The 18,962-nt window shown below is 50.8% G+C and overlaps 3 protein-coding genes across 10 annotated transcripts in view; 2 read left to right on the top strand and 1 right to left on the bottom strand.

The window, feature by feature from the left end:
• Positions 1 to 567, top strand: part of TPST2 (tyrosylprotein sulfotransferase 2) — a 43,029-nt gene extending 42,462 nt beyond the window's left edge. For all 8 annotated transcript variants that reach the window (XR_008442525.1, XM_054006472.1, XM_054006469.1 and 5 more), the window contains one exon: positions 94 to 567. The gene's annotated coding sequence lies outside the window, so the exon portion shown is untranslated. The remainder of the gene's footprint in view (positions 1 to 93) is intronic.
• A 544-nt stretch (positions 568 to 1,111) lies between these two features.
• Positions 1,112 to 12,572, top strand: TFIP11 (tuftelin interacting protein 11). Its single transcript, XM_054006540.1, has 13 exons — positions 1,112 to 1,205; positions 3,219 to 3,421; positions 4,140 to 4,293; positions 4,976 to 5,132; positions 5,680 to 5,807; positions 6,371 to 6,523; positions 7,424 to 7,933; positions 8,622 to 8,728; positions 8,984 to 9,152; positions 9,366 to 9,609; positions 9,973 to 10,115; positions 10,472 to 10,637; positions 12,099 to 12,572. The coding sequence occupies exons 2-13, from the start codon at positions 3,225 to 3,227 to the stop codon at positions 12,452 to 12,454; spliced, it is 2,484 nt and encodes an 827-aa protein (XP_053862515.1). The 5' UTR covers positions 1,112 to 1,205; positions 3,219 to 3,224; the 3' UTR covers positions 12,455 to 12,572.
• Positions 12,573 to 13,384: 812 nt separating this feature from the next.
• On the bottom strand, positions 13,385 to 18,941 carry SRRD (SRR1 domain containing). The gene is made up of 7 exons (XM_054006541.1): positions 18,789 to 18,941; positions 17,719 to 17,759; positions 16,457 to 16,719; positions 16,284 to 16,382; positions 15,695 to 15,846; positions 14,301 to 14,346; positions 13,385 to 13,882 (listed from the first exon to the last, which is right to left on the bottom strand). The coding sequence occupies exons 1-7, from the start codon at positions 18,914 to 18,916 to the stop codon at positions 13,700 to 13,702; spliced, it is 912 nt and encodes a 303-aa protein (XP_053862516.1). The 5' UTR covers positions 18,917 to 18,941; the 3' UTR covers positions 13,385 to 13,699.
• Between the last annotated feature and the right edge of the window lie 21 nt (positions 18,942 to 18,962).

Here is an 18,962-nt window from a genome sequence, read left to right as displayed (position 1 = left end):
CATTTGTAAGAGCCCTGGGTACAAATGATCATAGATTTGCTGTATTAGTATATAGCTCATTCCTCTGACTAAAATACCTTTCCCCCCCTGCAGGATGTTGCAAGTGGCCTTTCATTGCCCAGCAGAGAAGGAATTTGCAAATGCAGAAGTGGAAATCTGTTATCCAAGCATATTGCTTGCTACTAATATTGCCAAAATGTGACTGCTGTACCAGGAATGTATTTGCATTTATTTGCAAAGGTCAAACATTTAACACTTCAAGTACCAGTTGTCTACCTTTTCTGAACACTCTGTGGTAAAGAGAAAAATCTGTGGAAATGAATTTTCCGACTGACCCTTCGAAGTGCATTGGAAAGAGATTTTATATTCAGTTACTTGAGAACTTTTTAAAGTTGCATTAAAATTGTCTTGTAATTTTGTTCTCTCATTTGAAACCAGAAATAAGTGTAATAACCACATAGAGCCTTTGTTGTACAAGTGACAATCGGCGACCTGCCTTCTATCATTCCTTCACTCGTAACGTACAGAATCTATTGAAGAGTTAATATATGAGGCCGTTCTGTTTCAGGCGTGGCTCAGTCTGGTTTATTTCCTGTGGTGCGACTGTTGTCCGATGTGTCCTGGGGGTGCTGGGCCAAGCCCCCGGATGCTGCTCGCTCTCCTGGGGTGCCCCCGGCCTGTGAGCCCGGCTGGGGATGCGCCGAGGGGACGGGCCTGGCGGGGGGCTGCCGGACGCCTGCGAGGGGAACCAGGCCTGTGGGGCCGGGGGGCAGGGGCCCGCGGGGGTGCAGTGTCCGTGGGACCCCGGGCCTGTGGGTGCGACACCACGTGCAGTGGCCAGGTGCCCCCTGGCTCCCCTGGGGCCAAACCACCACCCTGCTGGGGGATGGGGAGCCTGGATCCCTGGGGGCAGGGCAGGGGCTGGGCCGGGCTGGCCCCGCCCCACGAGCAGTCAGCCAGCACCATCGAGAGGCGAGGCCAGGACGGGCACGGGGCGGGCCGCTCTGCCTTCATGTCTCTATGGTTAGGGGCGTGACTTGGGCAGGCGCAGTCGCGGCGCGGCCCCGGAAGTAAAGGCCACAGCTTCCTGTTTCCGGGTCAGCAGCGCAGGCCGCTCTCCAGCAGCGGAGCCGAGTGCCGGCGGCCCCGAACGGGAATCTTCCGAGGCCCGTGTGACCGCGGGCGGAGCCCGCCCTCCCCGCGCGGTGAGCGGCCGGCACCCGGGGTAGACGCGGTCCCCCTGCGCCCCCCCCCCCCGCTAGTGTTCTGTGCTCGCGCTGCCCCCGGCGAGGGCCCCTTGTCCCCCGCAGCCGCTGCTCGTAACGGGGCGTCACTAGCGCCCTGCCCCCCCCGTGTCACCGCCTCGCGCCGGCTGTGCCCCCCCCCCCGTGTCACCGCCTCGCGCCGGCTGTGCCCCCCCCCCCGTGTCACCGCCTCGCGCCGGCTGTGCCCCCCCCCGTGTCACCGCCTCTCGCCGGCTGTGCCCCCCCCCCCGTGTCACCGCCTCGCGCCGGCTGTGCCCCCCCCCCCCCGTGTCACCGCCTCGCGCCGGCTGTGCCCCCCCCCCCGTGTCACCGCCTCGCGCCGGCTGTGCCCCCCCCGTGTCACCGCCTCGCGCCACCTGTGCGCCCCCCCCGTGTCACCGCCTCGCGCCGGCTGTGCCCCCCCCCGTGTCACCGCCTCGCGCCACCTGTGCGCCCCCCCCGTGTCACCGCCTCGCGCCGGCTGTGCGCCCCCCCCCCCGTGTCACCGCCTCGCGCCACCTGTGCCCCCCCCCCGTGTCACCGCCTCGCGCCGGCTGTGCCCCCCCCCCCGTGTCACCGCCTCGCGCCGGCTGTGCCCCCCCCCCCGTGTCACCGCCTCGCGCCGGCTGTGCCCCCCCCCCCCGTGTCACCGCCTCGCGCCGGCTGTGCCCCCCCCCCCGTGTCACCGCCTCGCGCCGGCTGTGCCCCCCCCCGTGTCACCGCCTCGCGCCGGCTGTGCGCCCCCCCCCCGTGTCACCGCCTCGCGCCGCCTGTGCGCCCCCCCGTGTCACCGCCTCGCGCCACCTGTGCCCCCCCCCGTGTCACCGCCTCGCGCCGGCTGTGTGCCCCCCCCCGTGTCACCGCCTCGCGCCGGCTGTGTGCCCCCCCCCGTGTCACCGCCTCGCGCCGGCTGTGCCCCCCCCCCGTGTCACCGCCTCGCGCCGGCTGTGCCCCCCCCGTGTCACCGCCTCGCGCGCCGCCTGTGCGCCCCCCCGTGTCACCGCCTCGCGCCACCTGTGCCCCCCCCCCGTGTCACCGCCTCGCGCCGGCTGTGTGCCCCCCCCCGTGTCACCGCCTCTCGCGCCGGCTGTGCCCCCCCCCCGTGTCACCGCCTCTCGCGCCGGCTGTGCCCCCCCCCCGTGTCACCGCCTCGCGCCACCTGTGCCCCCCCCGTGTCACCGCCTCTCGCGCCGGCTGTGCCCCCCCCGTGTCGCCGCCTGTGCGCCCCCCCGTGTCACCGCCTCGCGCCACCTGTGCCCCCCCCCGTGTCACCGCCTCTCGCGCCGGCTGTGCCCCCCCCGTGTCACCGCCTCTCGCGCCGGCTGTGCCCCCCCCCGTGTCGCCGCCTGTGCGCCCCCCCGTGTCGCCGCCTCGCGCCGCCTGTGCGCCCCCCCGTGTCACCGCCTCGCGCCACCTGTGCCCCCCCCGTGTCACCGCCTCGCGCCGGCTGTGTGCCCCCCCCCGTGTCACCGCCTCTCGCGCCGGCTGTGCCCCCCCCCCGTGTCACCGCCTCTCGCGCCGGCTGTGCCCCCCCCCGTGTCACCGCCTCGCGCCACCTGTGCCCCCCCGTGTCACCGCCTCTCGCGCCGGCTGTGCCCCCCCCCGTGTCGCCGCCTGTGCGCCCCCCCGTGTCACCGCCTCGCGCCACCTGTGCCCCCCCCCGTGTCACCGCCTCTCGCGCCGGCTGTGCCCCCCCCGTGTCACCGCCTCTCGCGCCGGCTGTGCCCCCCCCCGTGTCGCCGCCTGTGCGCCCCCCCGTGTCGCCGCCTCGCGCCGCCTGTGCGCCCCCCCCCCGTGTCACCGCCTCGCGCCGGCTGTGTCCTTCTCTCTCTCTTCCCCCTTCCCTCCCCCCCCCCCGGTGTCACCGCCTCTCCCGGGCTGTGCCATGTCCGCCACCCCGTTCCCACCTCTCTCTGGCCCCCGCCCTGTTCCCAGCGGCTCGCGCTGACTCTGCCCGGTGTTGCTCTCTCCCAGGCCATCATGTCCATGTCCCATCTCTACGGCAAAGATGACGATGGTGATGTGGAGATGGAGAAATTTGAAATCACGGACTGGGACCTGCAGAACGAGTTCAACCCCAACCGCCAGCGCCACTGGCAGACCAAGGAGGAGGCCACCTATGGCGTGTGGGCTGAGCACGACTCGGACGACGAGAGGCCCAGCTTTGGAGGCAAACGGTACGGGCAGTTACCAGTGCCCTGCAAACTCCGGCAGGACTGTGAACAGACAATCGTCTCTTTGTTAGCGTAGCTGATAAGCTAAAGTAACAGTCCAAATGAGATACTGATTTCTTCGTGCAGTACCAATAGATTTCTCACTTTTAATATGCTTCTTTTCTCTGTCAGTCCCCAAAGAACTATTTGGGGGACTCCTTTATAAGTTCGATAGGATATTTGATTTTGCAAGTTTTCCTATGAATGTAAATTAATCACTTGATGTATAGAGCCTGATTCAGAAGGCGAAGCTCTCCATGAAACTCTGCTACTGTGGCCAGTTTGAGATTGCAATGGCTTTGGAGGGTATCTGTGTGGAGAGGGGTAGGGTTAATATTTAGTTCAGTGTGTTATCAAATGGACTGAATTCTTCATATATAGTTTGGTTCCAAGATTTGTTTCCTTATTGCCCAGTTAGTAAGGGGTTTGTGAGGGGGATCAACAGTGTGCTAGGTTACAACTCATTAGAGAGAGCCTTGCACACACACTCAGAACCAACATTTTCCATAATGAAATATCAGAAGTTTGAATTTAACAGCTTTTACTACTCTTTCTTAACACTGAGTTTATTTTGAAATCAGGAAAAACTGCATCAAGGTGTTTCTGAGTGTGTGCATTTCCAGTTCTGATTCAGTGGTACTGTGTTATAACAGCATGACTGTGAAATCCCTTTTTTGTGCAGCTCTCGGGACTACTCAGCCCCCGTTAATTTCATCAGTGCGGGACTAAGGAAAGCTGCAGCTGAGGAAGTGATAGAAGAAGACTCAGATGAGGATGAGAAGCCCATTAAGCAGGAAGAATTCCCTAAAGAGTTTGTACCAAAGAAGTTAAAAACAGTGAGTTATTCATAAAAGTATCAGACCTATTTAGGTTATTTACAGAGTGCCAGCCACGGTACAGTCCAGGTACTGGTTCAGTAATACAGCAGCTGAGAAGGGAGAACAGTGGCTGAGTAAAACCACTTGTGATACTGGTTTGCAGTGGAGGGAGAAGTTTCCCTTGGCTTTTTTTGTGTATTTTGATGGATTGCGTATGTTCTTGGGAGCTTCACTCCTCCCCAGGCCTCTTAAGCCGTTTCCCTTAATTGATACTCATTTTGAGTTGAATGAGGTTGAAGTAAATGAATGTCTAGGTTTTGCTTCCACCCATCAACAATAAATATTTTTTCAAATTATTTCTTTTCACAGTACTAAATGTGACTAGCATAAGCAAATTACCAATTAAATGGATTAAAAATCAAAATTCATTTTTCGACTGTTCAGATGCAAAATATCAGGAACCAATTTATTTCTGCCCACCATAGAGCCTTATAGATCAGCGCATAATGGGAACGGGGCTACAAACCCCCAACTCCAGCAGTGGGCCTAGGGGGCTCTCTGGTGGATAGTTCGGAGAGCAGCACAGAGTGCAGGCTGGTGAGGCTCCTCAGGGGAGGTCTCATCTTGAGACCGATGGCGAGGAGCTTGGTGATTAGATTATTTATCTGATATTGGTTTCTTTTCTTTTTCTTTTTAACAGGGTGGCAATTTCAAACCCAGCCAGAAAGGATTTATTGGAGGGACCAAATCTTTCATGGACTTTGGCAGCTGGGAGAGACACACCAAGGGAATAGGGCAGAAGCTTCTTCAGAAAATGGGTTATGTCCCTGGTAGAGGGCTTGGAAAGAATGCTCAAGGTACTGTGTGTTTTCCCCAAGAGCGTGGGCCTGAGATGGGGATTCTGTAAGAAAACTGCACACTTGGTTCTTGTTTGCCCATCTCTCCTTCAGACAAGTTGGATCTTCAAGATCAAATCCAGTTGTATTAGTTTTAAATAATTACAGCAGTAATTAGATGAAATTGACATGTGGTGGGAGACTGCACAATCTCTGAGTATGGAGCATGAGGAGGAGACAATAGGAGGGAGATTAAATTAAAAGGCATTCGACTTGGAACAATCCAAGGGAATGCTATTTTGTGCAGTGGTTAGAATTCATTAGCATCAATGGTCAGAGGAACATGCTACAGCAGGTTTTTAAAAGTGCCTGAAAATTTTAGGGCCACGAATAACCATATGTAACTGCAAAACACTGACACTGCTGAAGACAGAATGTCAGACTGGATGATCTGTGCCAGTTTGATAGGTCACCATAGGAAAAAGAGAGTTATTTACAGCTTTTCCTGTTCAAATGGTTAGACTCCCCATCCTAGCTGACGTTCACTGACTGTTCTGAAACTCCCCAGGTATCATCAATCCGATTGAGGCCAAGCAAAGGAAAGGCAAAGGAGCCTTGGGAGCATATGGCTCTGAACGAACCAGTCAGTCCTTGCAGGACTTCCCTGTTGTTGACTCGGAGGAAGAAGCTGAAGAGGTATGACTCTTGGTCTGTCTGTTTCACAGGGTTAAGGACTCACTCTGTGTTGAAGACTCCCATCGCAATGTGATGTGAAATCCGGCTGTAGTAGTAGGGCATTCTCCCATGTCGGGGAAGCCATTCAGTTCAGCAGCATGCAGGAAGCTGAAGTTAGATGTGTGTGTGTGTGTGTTGTGTTGTTCTCTCCCGCTATCACTTGAAAGAGAAACTTATGCTAATGGCTTTGCCCTTGCTGCTGGAATCTGACTTGCTAATGCTCCGGGACTGGAAAGCCTGTTTATTTGGCTGGGCTAATGGGAACATTTGAAGGTATTTTTCCCTCTGTCCTGGGAATAAGATCCAGAAATGTACTGGTTAGGACCATCTGTAATATGTTTGACTCAGCCACAGAATTTCAGCCAGTAACCTGCCATTCAGCTTTAATCTTTGCCTATCGTTTTTCTATACTGCATTCTTTAAGGGACCTGAGCCGAAATATTCTTGTGTAAAGAATCCTATGACAGACTTGCATGGCTGGCCAGCAACCTGCATCTCTGGTCTGACTTTGGCTTTTTATTTAGGAATTTCAGAAAGAGCTCAGTCAGTGGAGGAAGGATCCTAATGGAGGCAAGAAAAAACCCAAATATGCCTACAAGACAGTAGAAGAATTGAAGGCCAAAGGCAGGATTGGCAAGCAGCTCACAACTCCTCAAAAGGAACTATCCCAAGTTAAGGTAAGACCAATATCCACAGCAATGATATGTTTAAATCTCTGGGAGATTAGCATCTGTCTAAGGTGCATCGTCCTCATTATCATCCATACAAGATACTTAGCAGAAAATCTGCAGAGCATGTGGCAGGATCTTGTTGCCCCTCTGAGCAAAAGTGCTGGTTCTGCGAGTACTTAAGAATCATTGACGAACATAACAGAGGCGAGTCATAAGCTTTGGTTATTGACAGGCTAATGAGAACCAAATTCTCAACCCCTTGAGGGACAGTGACTGGACTTGTCCTCGGTGCAGCCAGTGAACTTCTGCTTGTCTGAAACAGGGCCGCCCAGAGGATTCAGGGGGCCTGGGGCAAAGCAATATCGGGGGCCCCTTCCATAAAAAAAAAGTTGCAATACTATAGAATGCTATATTCTCGTGGGGGCTCTTGCGGGGCCCAGGGCAAATTGCCCCATTTACTCCCTCCCCCCCCAGGCAGCCCTGGTCTGAAATCCCAGTTCTTGAGGTAATAGAATTGCTTAAGACTTTCCTGCAGACGCAGCATGCAGTTCCTTATGTTATAAGGTGACTTGTATTTACAGTCTTGTGAAATGGTAAAGGGGAAAACATAGTCCTTTCTCTCCAGATACAGGCAGATAGAAAAGACCTTTTCTCTGCTCTTATTTCTGCCCCCAGGTCCTAATTTCCTGTGACTCCAAATCCTTAGCAAGGCTATAACTGCATGGAGTGCAGTTGCTTTTGAGAGAGACCCAAAGTGCTGCATTCTCAGTTTCAGTCTTCTCGCTCAAATAACTTGGTTATGTTAATAACAACCGGAAGCTGCTGAATTACCAGGATAGCTTCCAGTCTCAATTCTGAGTAATGAACTCTGGCTGTTTAGACATACTTGTTTTTGTTTATTGGAAGGTTATAGACATGACTGGCCGGGAACAAAGGGTTTATTACAGTTACAGTCAAATCAGCCATAAGCACAATATCCCAGATGACAATCCTCAGCAGCCACTGGGCAAAGACTCCAAGCCCCAAGCATTTGCCTTGCCAGAACTGGAGCACAACTTGCAACTTCTCATCGACATCACAGAGCAGGAGATCATCCAGAATGACCGGCAGCTACAGTACGAGAGAGACATGGTTGTCAACCTGACCCATGAGATACAGAAGATGTCTGAAGTCCTCTCGCATGAGGAGACAGCAATTAGCAACCTCAGCAAGGTCCTGGAATTGGTGGAGGAATGCGAGAGGCGAATGCAGCCGAACTGTGACAATCCACTTACCTTGGATGAATGTGCAAAGATTTTTGAGACCCTCCAAGATAAGTATTATGAGGAATACAGGATGTCCGATAGAGTGGACCTGGCAGTAGCTATCGTGTTTCCTCTCATGAAAGATTACTTCAAGAACTGGGATCCCCTCAAGGTGAGTACTGGGTTTGGCTTCAGTATTTTATCAGTTAGGACTGAAAAGATTTTTGTAGTTTGCTTTGATTGAAAAGTTGACTAAACGACCATAGGAAATCATTCAGTTTGTTCATGGTCTACTGTGGTAAATGTATGCATGCAAAATGTGGGAGCACTCTTAACCTGCTAATAAAAGGAGGGCTGCTGACATAACTCACTAAAGCTGAAGGCCAAGATTTTCTAAAGTGACTGGAGATTGTGGGAGTCTCAATGTTTGGAGACCCGTTATCAAGGGGCCTGATTTTCAGAGGCTGGTAATGCTCAGAAGAAACAGTAAATGGCAAGACAAGTCCCTTTCCTTGTACTGCATGGGAAATCTGCCTTACTTGGCAATTAAAGGGTGTGCTATCCAGCAAGTCATGCCATTTAGCACGATAGATAAAACATAGAGTATCGTATCTGTAGTATGTAGCTTTAGCTTTTAAAAATCTTATTTCTCCTTGCCCTGGTATCTTTGGTTTATATTAAATCCACTCCAGGGTTATACCCTAGTGGGAGACTGTCTGCCACATCCTGTCAGCTTGCTGTTTGTCAGAGGGGAGGCAGGTCTCTCTCCCTCAGCACATTACCACCACCCCACTGCTTTACGTGCTAATGGGCAACCATGAAAGAAGTAAACGCTGCCCTGGCTCATTTTTTCTTTTCAGGACTGTATGTACGGCACAGAAATTATAGCCAAGTGGAAAAGGCTTTTAGAAAATGATCAGTTGTTATCGCACAGTGGGCAGGACCTAGCAACGGATGCTTTTCACAGGTAACCAATAAACCAATGGTTTTATGCAACACCCTCAAATGATGGTCAGTTGGGGATGGAGAAGAGTGAGTGGAAATGCACTTTCCAGATGATGCCCTTTAATGAGCTGAAGTGTTTGTTAAAATCCAGCTGTCAAATGTAAACAAAGTAGCCTTTTTGATTCCTTGAAGTCCTTTATAAAAGACAAACCAAACGTTTAACATTCACTTCTACCAGACGTAGGCTATAGCTTAATCTTGACTTTGATTTTTCCAGGCTCATGTGGGAAATGTGGATGCCCTATGTCAGAAACATAATAACACAGTGGCAGCCGAGAAACTGTGGACCAATGGTAGATTTCTTGGACAGCTGGGTGCATGTTATTCCTGTTTGGATATTGGATAATATTCTGGATCAACTTATCTTCCCCAAACTACAGAAGGAGGTAAGATGAGAAGCCACGCTCTGAACCAACGTTCAGACCACCATGAGTTACGAATATTTAATAACCTTTTCATTTTGGAGCCTCAGGGCAGCATTATTAACAGTGGGATGCTTTCATTATAATTTTGTGTGCATTTGGCAGAGAGGGGCTCAGCTGCTTAGGAGTCACTGGACAGATTTATTTCTATTGCAGTAACTTCTTGTTTGTTTCAAGGTTGAAAACTGGAACCCTCTGACAGACACTGTCCCAATCCACTCTTGGATTCACCCCTGGCTTCCACTGATGCAGTCTCGATTAGAGCCATTATATTCTCCAATCCGAAACAAGTTGGCAAATGCACTGCAGAAATGGCATCCCAGTGACTCCTCAGCCAAACTGATCCTTCAGCCCTGGAAAGAAGTGTTTACACCAGGATCTTGGGAGGCTTTCATGGTCAAAAACATTGTGCCTAAACTCGGTGAGGCAAGCCAAAGAACAGAGTCTCACACAACCCCCCTGATGCCATCCCAACTGGTTTAATGTCTCTCTAGCCTAAAGTAAAACTCAGTGTCCTGTTTTAAGATGTATGCTTCTAGCCGAGAGTAGCACCCAGTAGAGATTTAGCATACTTGCCTTTTTGGAGCCAAGGATGGCTTCTGTAGCTATTCAGATTACCCAAACAGTTTAAAGAGTTTGAACCCTGTTAGGCAGCATCTTTGATTTAAGTCCTCTTCGACCACTTAAACTGCTAGCTGAATAGGTTGAAGTACTTCCTGCAGTTTAAAGCAGCCAATGTGCCGGCAGAGCAGTTCCTGTTCTGACTTCTCTCTTCTCTCCCCAGGGATGTGTCTCAATGAGCTCGTCATTAACCCTCACCAGCAGCACATGGATGCATTTTACTGGGTGATCGACTGGGAGGGCATGGTCTCTGTGTCCAGCCTTGTTGGACTTCTGGAGAAACACTTCTTCCCCAAATGGCTGCAGGTGTGTAGTTAAGAGACTAACCAATGAACTGTTTGCTTTAAAGAACAAGCCAATGATAAGGTGGTGCTGAATGGCTGTGAGGGACTTGGCTCTCTGGCTGTTGCCCAGTGAAATATTTTATTGGTTAAACTCAGAATTCCAACTCCTGCCCAGTGTATATTGCATGGAAGAAATGGCTCGAACGTTAAATGCAGACATTTCTTAGCGATGGCTCCGTGTATATCAGATGGAGACTCTGCTTCTTTAGCAGATCAGATTTACAGTCCCTTCTTGTTAGTATAAGCAAATTTAGAATCAAACTAATTGATCCATGTTTGTGCCGCCCTATTGATGTGTGTTTTTCGATTTCTTTGCAGGTGCTGTGCTCCTGGCTAAGTAATAGCCCCAATTATGAAGAGATCACCAAGTGGTACCTTGGTTGGAAGTCTATGTTCTCAGACCAGGTGTTAGCACATCCATCGATCAAGGACAAATTTAATGAAGCTCTTGATATCATGAACCGGGCTGTCTCTTCCAATGTCGGTAAGTAACTTGTTGTAAAGGCTTCACCGTTTCTGTCCTACCTAGTGCTTCCCAATACAGCAGTACTTGATTCTTGTGTATGAGTTTCTATTCAGTCAGAACCCCTGCTAACTACAATTTCCATAGATCCTGCCACCACTCATGAAAAAATACTTTGCTTCTGTTTCACAAATGTGTGGCACTAGACTGCTGTTCTGATATCTGCAGTTGACTGAAATAAAAAAAAATTGTACAGTTGCTGTTTCCATATTTAAAGAGCAGAGGTGTAGAGATGTTAAGTGTCTTGTATCTGTGTGTTTGTATGTCAGTGATTAACATAAGAACAGACATGCTGGGTCAGACCAAAGGCCCATCTAGCCCAGTATCCTGTCTTCTGACAGTGGCCAATGCTAGGTGCTTCAGAGGGAATGAACAGAACAGGGAATCATCAAGTGATCCATCCCATTCCCAGCTTCTGGCAAACAGGGCCAGGGACACCATCCCTGAGGGGCCATTGTTCAAATACTTGGTTTCTAAAGCTACAGTCTGTGATCTTTGCTTTGTGGTGAAAATTGGTGCTCCTTCCCAGCACTATGGAAGTGTCCAGGAGGAAGCACTGTTGGGAATTAGTACAGCTTGTTAGCAGCTGACAGGATTGTGGGGGGGAGAACTAAACACATAAAAGGTGCAAAACTTAGAGAAGAATAAACTGTCTCTGAAACCCACTTCCCTGTTTTGTGTGTCCTGCCCTAGCAGTGAATCAACATCTTACCCTGCTTCTTTTAAAGTTTTATTGTATAGTCCTGTGGAAGGACTGTGGGCCCATGGCACAGTACAGAAGGTAGTCCAGAGTCAGTCTTGAAGGCTGCGTTATATTCTATAGTAAAATGATGAACCAGATACATTGTACCATACTGGGAATTTACCTCTTCTGAGACACTCCTAGCATGGTACTCAGAACAGGCACCAAGTGACACAAAGCCTCTCTCTTTGTGTGTGGAGTTGCTGAGTGATGTTGAGCTCTTTACAGCTACTGAAGTGCCTGGCTTCTCAGCAGTCACTCTGTCTAACCTGCTAGTAGACAGCTGGTCTGATTGCAGGGGCTTGGGTTTGCATGGAGCATGGCATGTTTGCCCAGCTTTCCCTCCGTTTCTAATGGCATTGCAGTGGAGCAACTTCCTCCAAGCGTCCCTGTCCAACCTGTTCTAGACACTCTGGTGAGATTCAGTGACAAAGGATTGTTTTAAATCCTGCCATTTGTCATAGCTCAAAAGAATTGATTCAGAGAATGTTTCGCCTGAATATCCTGCTATCTCTTTAACATCAAATACTGTAAAAGATGTACCGTAGCGTTTAAGACTCTGTCCCACTGGGCTAGGTGTATGCTGTACCCCCGACATTCAGCATTTAGGTTCACCACTGTATCCTGTTCAAACATGGGTTGGAACCTTGTCTTCACCTATTTCACTCTTTCCCAAACAGGTGGCTACATGCAACCAGGTGCTCGGGAAAACATTGCCTATCTCACTCACACCGAGCGGAGGAAAGACTTCCAGTATGAAGCTATGCAGGAGCGGCGAGAGGCTGAGAACATGGCCCAACGGGGCATAGGCATGGCTGCTAGCTCTGTGCCAATGAATTTTAAGGACCTCATTCAAACAAAAGCAGAAGAACACAATATCGTCTTCATGCCTGTGATCGGGAAGCGGCATGAAGGAAAACAATTGTACACATTTGGACGAATTGTGATTTACATTGACAGGGGCGTCGTGTTTGTACAAGGAGAAAAGACATGGGTGCCAACCTCTCTTCAGAGTCTCATTGATATGGCTAAATAAGGATCCTGCTCTGTGCCAGGAGCATTGTACATAGTAAGTATTGTCAAGATCCCCCTGCTGACAACTGTTTAGTGTGACTGTCTTACAATAAAGAGGTGACTCGACTTCGTAGATCTAATGGATTTTCAGCTCTGTAGGATTTTTTTGAACAGTGCTGTTCAGATAGCACACGTTGGTAAAGTTAGCGTTTAAAAGGTGCTGTTGAGTGAGATACAAGCAGTTGTCACCCTTTAAACTAGATTAGCAATCATATCAGCTATGCAAAAAAAATGTATTAATGTCTCACCTAACAATTTCCCATGAGGCAACAGCTGCACCGCTAAACCCCTCAAGAAAAATGTTTCTGTAACTTGTTTGGCTGATGAAATCATGCTTCCTGAATGCCAATTCAATGTGTGGGAATTCAGCATTTCTTTCTGGTTTTAGCTTCACCCTTGCACTAGAATCCCACAGGCCTCAGAGTGGGTGGGGGTGATGCTTCAACAAACTTAGAGGACATCTGCTTGGAAGAACTTGCTCAGTATCTCTGTACATATTAGTGATGAGTTGTTTAAGGCCTGACTCTTCCTGTCTAGAGGTACTCAAGATCTGGATCATCATGCATGAATGCAGTCAATAGCTAACTTTCCATAGCAGTGCACAGGGAAAGCTCCCCTGTAGTTCATGGCTTCTTGATACAGTATTTTTAGCTGTGTTGGAGAACCCCTTAACCTCTCCAATCCTTGAGAGAGAGCATCTCATTCTCTGTTCTGTAGCGTGTCAGACACAACTGAGAAGAACTCGCTGATACAAAATACAGATCTAAACTTCTACCTCACGGACGGCCAGCCTTGATCTGGGGAGGTTACAGAAAGTAGGCCCAGTCTTCTAGGAACTGGTCAGTTCAACACAGTCACTTTTTAAAGCACAAGATACAAGTGTTCAGCAAAATGGAAAAAGAACTAGTATGACTTTATTTAGTGAATAATAAATAGGGTAAGCTAAGGTACAGATTTAAAAAAAAAAATCACTACCTCTGAGCAAAACCTGTCACATTAAGCTCTGTTTGCAGATAGTACTGCTGCGGTCAAAATTTCTGGCTAAATATATTAGCCAGCCCCCGTGTTGTATTGATAGTTGTGGTAAGTGAGCTTAACATCCCCTTACTATAAGTGAATGTAGCCCTGTAAAAACAGGCACAAACTCCAGGGCGTAATTAAAGGTTCCATTTCAATCTGGTCCTAGCATGAAACAACTCCATTTGTCCTATTTCCTGATAATCTCCAGGTCATCACATTCCGGGTACATTGGTTCTTCCTGAAACTGCCAGGCTTCTGGTGGGAGCTCCTTGAGTTTTTGTAAAGGAAACCAGTGGATGGAGGTGTCATTAAATATATCCATATACTGAGGATGAATTGGAAATGCAGCTTCCTCTGTCCCTTTTAAAATCTAGACATGGTTGAACAGCACAATTATGCAAGATACAATAGAACATGGTTTCCATAATCAAAATCAATCTTGGTAAAATATGTGTAAACTAGAAACCTTGCATGCAATGTGTCATCCAGCCCTTAAACAGCCGAGCTAGGCTCCTGCCAGACCCCTTTAGCTCTAGCACAGTGGTTTTCTATCTCTTTCATTTACGGACCCCTAAACATTTTTTATTTGAGGTGTGAACCCCTTTGGAAACCTTAGACAGTCTGTGGACCACCACAGGTTAAAAACCACTGCTTCAGCATGCAAGAACCAACAAAAGGGATTATTACAAAAATTATGTAACTGTTCTCATTAATTTATCATCAATATCTAGAGACTAAGGTGACTATCCAATACAATATATTCATGTTTCTTAAATAGTAAACTGTACCTTTGCTATGTACAAATAATCTCGCTCTAATATTCTTGCCAACAACCTAGAAACAAAGACAAACATTAGTACTGGAACCAATTGACTTTACTGTTGATTTGTGTTTTGGAAGCTTGTTGTATTAAGAGACAAAATGAAGTTAGTTAACACACAAGGCTGAAGTTGTACAGAACATATAAAATGTCTATTCCAAGGAAAGCACAGATGAAGCCCTTAGCATCAGGCTTAGTTTAGATAGATGGAGTCTACCTCACTAATTTCTATGTGCGTGTGAAAACTAGAAAAAGCAACTGGGCCTGTACAAGGGGCAATTTTGAACGCATTTAAATATTGGTTTGAATGAACTCAGGTTATTCTGAGGTCTGCTCAGCCATTACAGGAGTATGGAGAAAAAGGACAAAGTCACAGAGAAAGGCAGAGGCTGCATGTTTAGAAAGTGACATGTCACAAGTTTACCAGAGCATGGTCTTGCTCTCCAACAGGTGATCTTCACCCATAACCTTTCCAATGTGAGGAGTAGTAAAGGAGTGGTCTAGACATCTAGCAACTCCAGTTGAGCTAATGTAATAGCAAGGATAAACAATTTCTTTATCTGCCCTTGACATGCTGCTTGTATCTTGGGGGAGGGATAGCTCAGTGGTTTGAGCATCAGCCTGATAAACCCAGGGTCATGAGTTCAATCTTTGAGGGGGCCACTTAGGGATCTGGGGCAAAATCAGTACTTGGTCCTGCTAGTGAAGGCAGGGGGCTGGACTCGATGACCTTTCAGGGTCCCTTCCAGTTCTATGAGATAGGTATATCTCCATAAATTATTATTTATATTATCTTGCAAAATAGTCAGTTTGGAGGTACAGTGTAGACACTCTCCTACTTCGATGAAGGGGCCTGGTGGCTAAAATGGGTTTAAAAGGCAACACTTCTGGTTCTGTTTTCAATCACAGATACATATATTAATCTTTCCCTGCCCACAAGCAGAAAAGTGAAATGTATAAACATTGAGAGCTGCACTGCTCGGGTGACTGAACCTTGCCCAGTCTCAAGAACAGGAAGCTAGAGGCCTCCCAAATTGTCACTGTTCTAGAGAAAAGAGCATCTCACCTCAGCAGTGTTGTAATCCCCAAAGCAGGGTGCATGGAAGTTTAATTGACTAGATCTCATCTGAAAGGCCACAGACTTGGCAGCAAGTCAAAGCTTTGTTGATAGATTGAACCTTAAAACCTTAAAGTGCAGAAGATATTTGCGCTGATGATTAAGTTCTGCATGAAAAGACAGCTCCTCCAGTGTTTGTGAAGATATCACAGAAGCAGGTAAGCATAAAGGATTACTGCTCTAATGAGTTAGTGAAAGAAATTCTGCCTTAGATGTGAGGACATTAATCGTTTTTGGGTACCTACCTTTCCTCAATCCCTTTAAAACTGTTCCCAATAATGATCATTTTGGACAGCGCATCTACAGACCAGTTACTCCAGAGCAGATTGTTATACAAAGCCTTTCCACAGTGGATCATATAAAAGACGGTGAATTCATGAATGTGGTGTTTTCCCTCCTGCAGATAAACAGCATTCCTTAAGATTACTCAATCAGCTTCCCTGGTTCTGTAAGCACTAGGGCCCACTCAGTGGCACTCAAAGGCCATTTAAAAGTGCCCAACATTGTTTAAGCCCAGCAGATTTCTTGGCTGGCTGAACGTTCCAACCCATCACCCAGGGAAAAGTTGATGCCATGGGAAACATGCCACTTTCACAGAAGTGCTACATAAAATGTGACACTTAGACCCTCTCTCAGAACCATAACAGGGCTACAGGAGAAACTTTCAATTGACCCGACTAGAATTAAGTGAAAGGCAAAAACCCTGCAATATGTCCACATCAAACGCACATGTAGGAAGGAGTGCTTTGATTTCTCTGGAGTGCTCCTTTTTTCTGTTCATCGAATAAACATGTTACTTTACATTTTAGAGATCCCAACCTTAATCCACCTTACCTCATTCTCCAGGACAACTGTTACACCGAGGTCATTCAGAACACTAATTTCCAATTCGGAAAATAAGGGATCAAAAATGTAGCACTGACTTTTGGGAATCTGCAAGAAAGAAAAAGTGTTCGAAGTTACAGGGCCAAGTATCCAGCTCTTTAAACGGAGGGTATAGTTCTTACCTGTAACTTCTCCAGTAACAGAAGCAAGAATGCTAGTTGGTAGCGAGAAATGACACAAGAGGAAAAGCTTCCGATGCCATAACACACACACCGCAGGTGACCGCTTTTGCGAGCTGGCTCTCCTGAAGGTGAACTGGGTTTCATAACTGACTGATGGGATGGTTCAAGTTGCAGGTTTTCAAATGAACACAGGACTTCGGACATAGACTCTGGTGTTTTTTCCCCTTGCTCTAAGCATTTGCTGAGGGATTCTTGGATGGCTCCTGGAGAAAGTGAATGTCAGGCAGGCGTCAGAAATGCCGAAGTATGAGATGTGCTTATATAGTTCCTGTTCTAATGTATATCTTTAAACCTCACGTTTGCTGCTGAGGCAGCACACTCGGTTCCAGAAGGAAGCCCCACTCACTGACTGCTGGGACCAGCCCAGTTCTCCCTGGTAGAAAGGATATTGATGTGATTCGCTGTCTCAGGGAGTAGGGCACAAAATAGATGGATGGGCAGCAAGTGGGGAAAACCTCTATAATTTCCCAACCCAAAACAGTTTGAGTCAGTGGGTAAGTTAGCACAGCTCTGAACATCCCTGTAAGAGTGGTTGCAGAATAGAGCCACCTGCAAGAACTTTAGAACAGTATATTTTGCAAATGGTGTATAACCCCATGGGGGGGCATTTATCATGCTTTTATTCCCTTAGACATTATGTTAAAAAGGTGGAGATGAGCAAAGCTGAACCTTATGCTTGTGATAAAGGTGATATCTCTTTGGCTTCTCAGTTGTGTCCATGTTTTATTATTATGGGGCAGCCAAAAACATGGTAAGTGCTTCACAGAAATGAGGCAAGTTACAGAACATGGCCCGAAGAGCTTGTGGTCTAAATTCAGAAGTTTAGACCCACAGATGCCAGAGTCAAACAAGAACTGCAGGGGAAAGGCACGGGCTCACTCATTCTTACGTCTAGCCCTCAAGTGCAGTCATTTCAACTGGTCCTGCTTCAGACCCGTGTCACCAGCAGGACAATCCCACACTAGCCATCTCTCATTCTCCATGAAGTGGCCAGGAGTTTGGGGCTGGAGGGAGCCTGGGCCTGGTTTAAAGTGATCTCTCTCCTGCCATCCATCTCCACCCTCTGACAGAGGCTAGGGACACCATTCCTACTTCAGCCATCAGTTCCCGCTGCAGGGGGTTCTCCCCGGCCAGCAAACCCAGCACCAGGCGCGTGAGAACCAGCCAGGCAGCAGTGACCGACTCCAGCAGGTTCTACTTACTCTGACTGCAGGCCCAGAACGGGGAGCTCAGCAACTCTTCTCTGGGGGAGAGGGAAAGTGCAGCTGTCACCCGGCGGCAGGGTGGCCATGCAGACGGGAATGGGTCTGGGGCGACCGGCGGGGTGAATGGAGAGTCAGGCTGAGATGGTGGGGCCCCCCGTATGCCTGGGGGGCCGCTCTGCGGGGAGTGTGCGGAGGAGAAGGAGCCCGTCCTGGGGCCCTGTGGCAAGGGAGGGGGGGCAGAGGAAGGGATGCATGGCAGGGGGAGGCGTCCGGGGGGGGAGCCTGGCCCGGGGCATGGCGGCGGGGCGCACGGCCCCGAGTAGGGGGGAGGTGTCGGGAGGAGCCGGGGGGGGGGAAGGTGTCGGGGGGGAGGCGGGGGCGGGAGGATGCATGGCCCGGGGGGGGGGCGGGGTGCACGGTCCGAGCACGGGGGAGCTGTCCGGGGGGAGCCTGGCTCGGGGGGGGGGGAGGTGTCGGGGGGGAGGCGGGGGCGGGAGGCTGCATGGCCCAGGGGGGGGGCGGGGTGCACGGTCCGAGCACGGGGGAGGTGTCGGGGGGGGGTTGGCCCGGGGGGGGGGCGGGGTGCACGGTCCGAACACGGGGGAGCTGTCCGGGGGGGGACTGGCCCGGGGGGGGGGCGGGGTGCACGGTCCGAGCACGGGGGAGGTGTCGGGGGGGGACTGGCCCGGGGGGGGGGGCGGGGTGCACGGTCCGAGCACGGGGGAGGTGTCGGGGGGGGACTGGCCCGGGGGGGGGGCGGGGTGCACGGTCCGAGCACGGGGGAGGTGTCGGGGGGGGGCTGGCCCGGGGGGGGAGGCGGGGTGCACGGTCCGAGCACGGGGGAGGTGTCGGGGGGGGGCTGGCCCGGGGGGGGAGGCGGGGTGCACGGTCCGAGCAGGGGGGAGGTGGCCGGGGGGAGGGGGCTGGCCCGGGGGCGGGGCGGGCGGGGTGCACGGTCCGAGCAGGGGGGAGCTGTCCGGGGGGAGCCTGGCTCGGGGGGGGGGGAGGTGTCGGCGCCGCCGATGACCCGGGTTCGGAGCGGGCGCTGGCCGCGGCCCCGCACTCACTGGGCCTCCCGGAGCCGCCGCTGCACCGCCCCGCTGTGCCCAGCCTCGGCCCCCGGCCTCGCCCGCTGCCCGCGGGCCTGGCCTCGCCTCAAGCGGCCCGCGCCGCGCCAGGGCCCGGCCTGCTCCATCCCGGCCGGCTCGAGGGGCCGGGCGCGCGCCGCGCTGTCCCCGCCC

The sequence above is a fragment of the Malaclemys terrapin genome, chromosome 16, assembly GCF_027887155.1.
Source record: "Malaclemys terrapin pileata isolate rMalTer1 chromosome 16, rMalTer1.hap1, whole genome shotgun sequence".
In the NCBI taxonomy this organism is placed as follows: Eukaryota; Metazoa; Chordata; order Testudines; family Emydidae; genus Malaclemys; species Malaclemys terrapin.
This window is presented reverse-complemented; position numbering and strand designations above follow the sequence as displayed.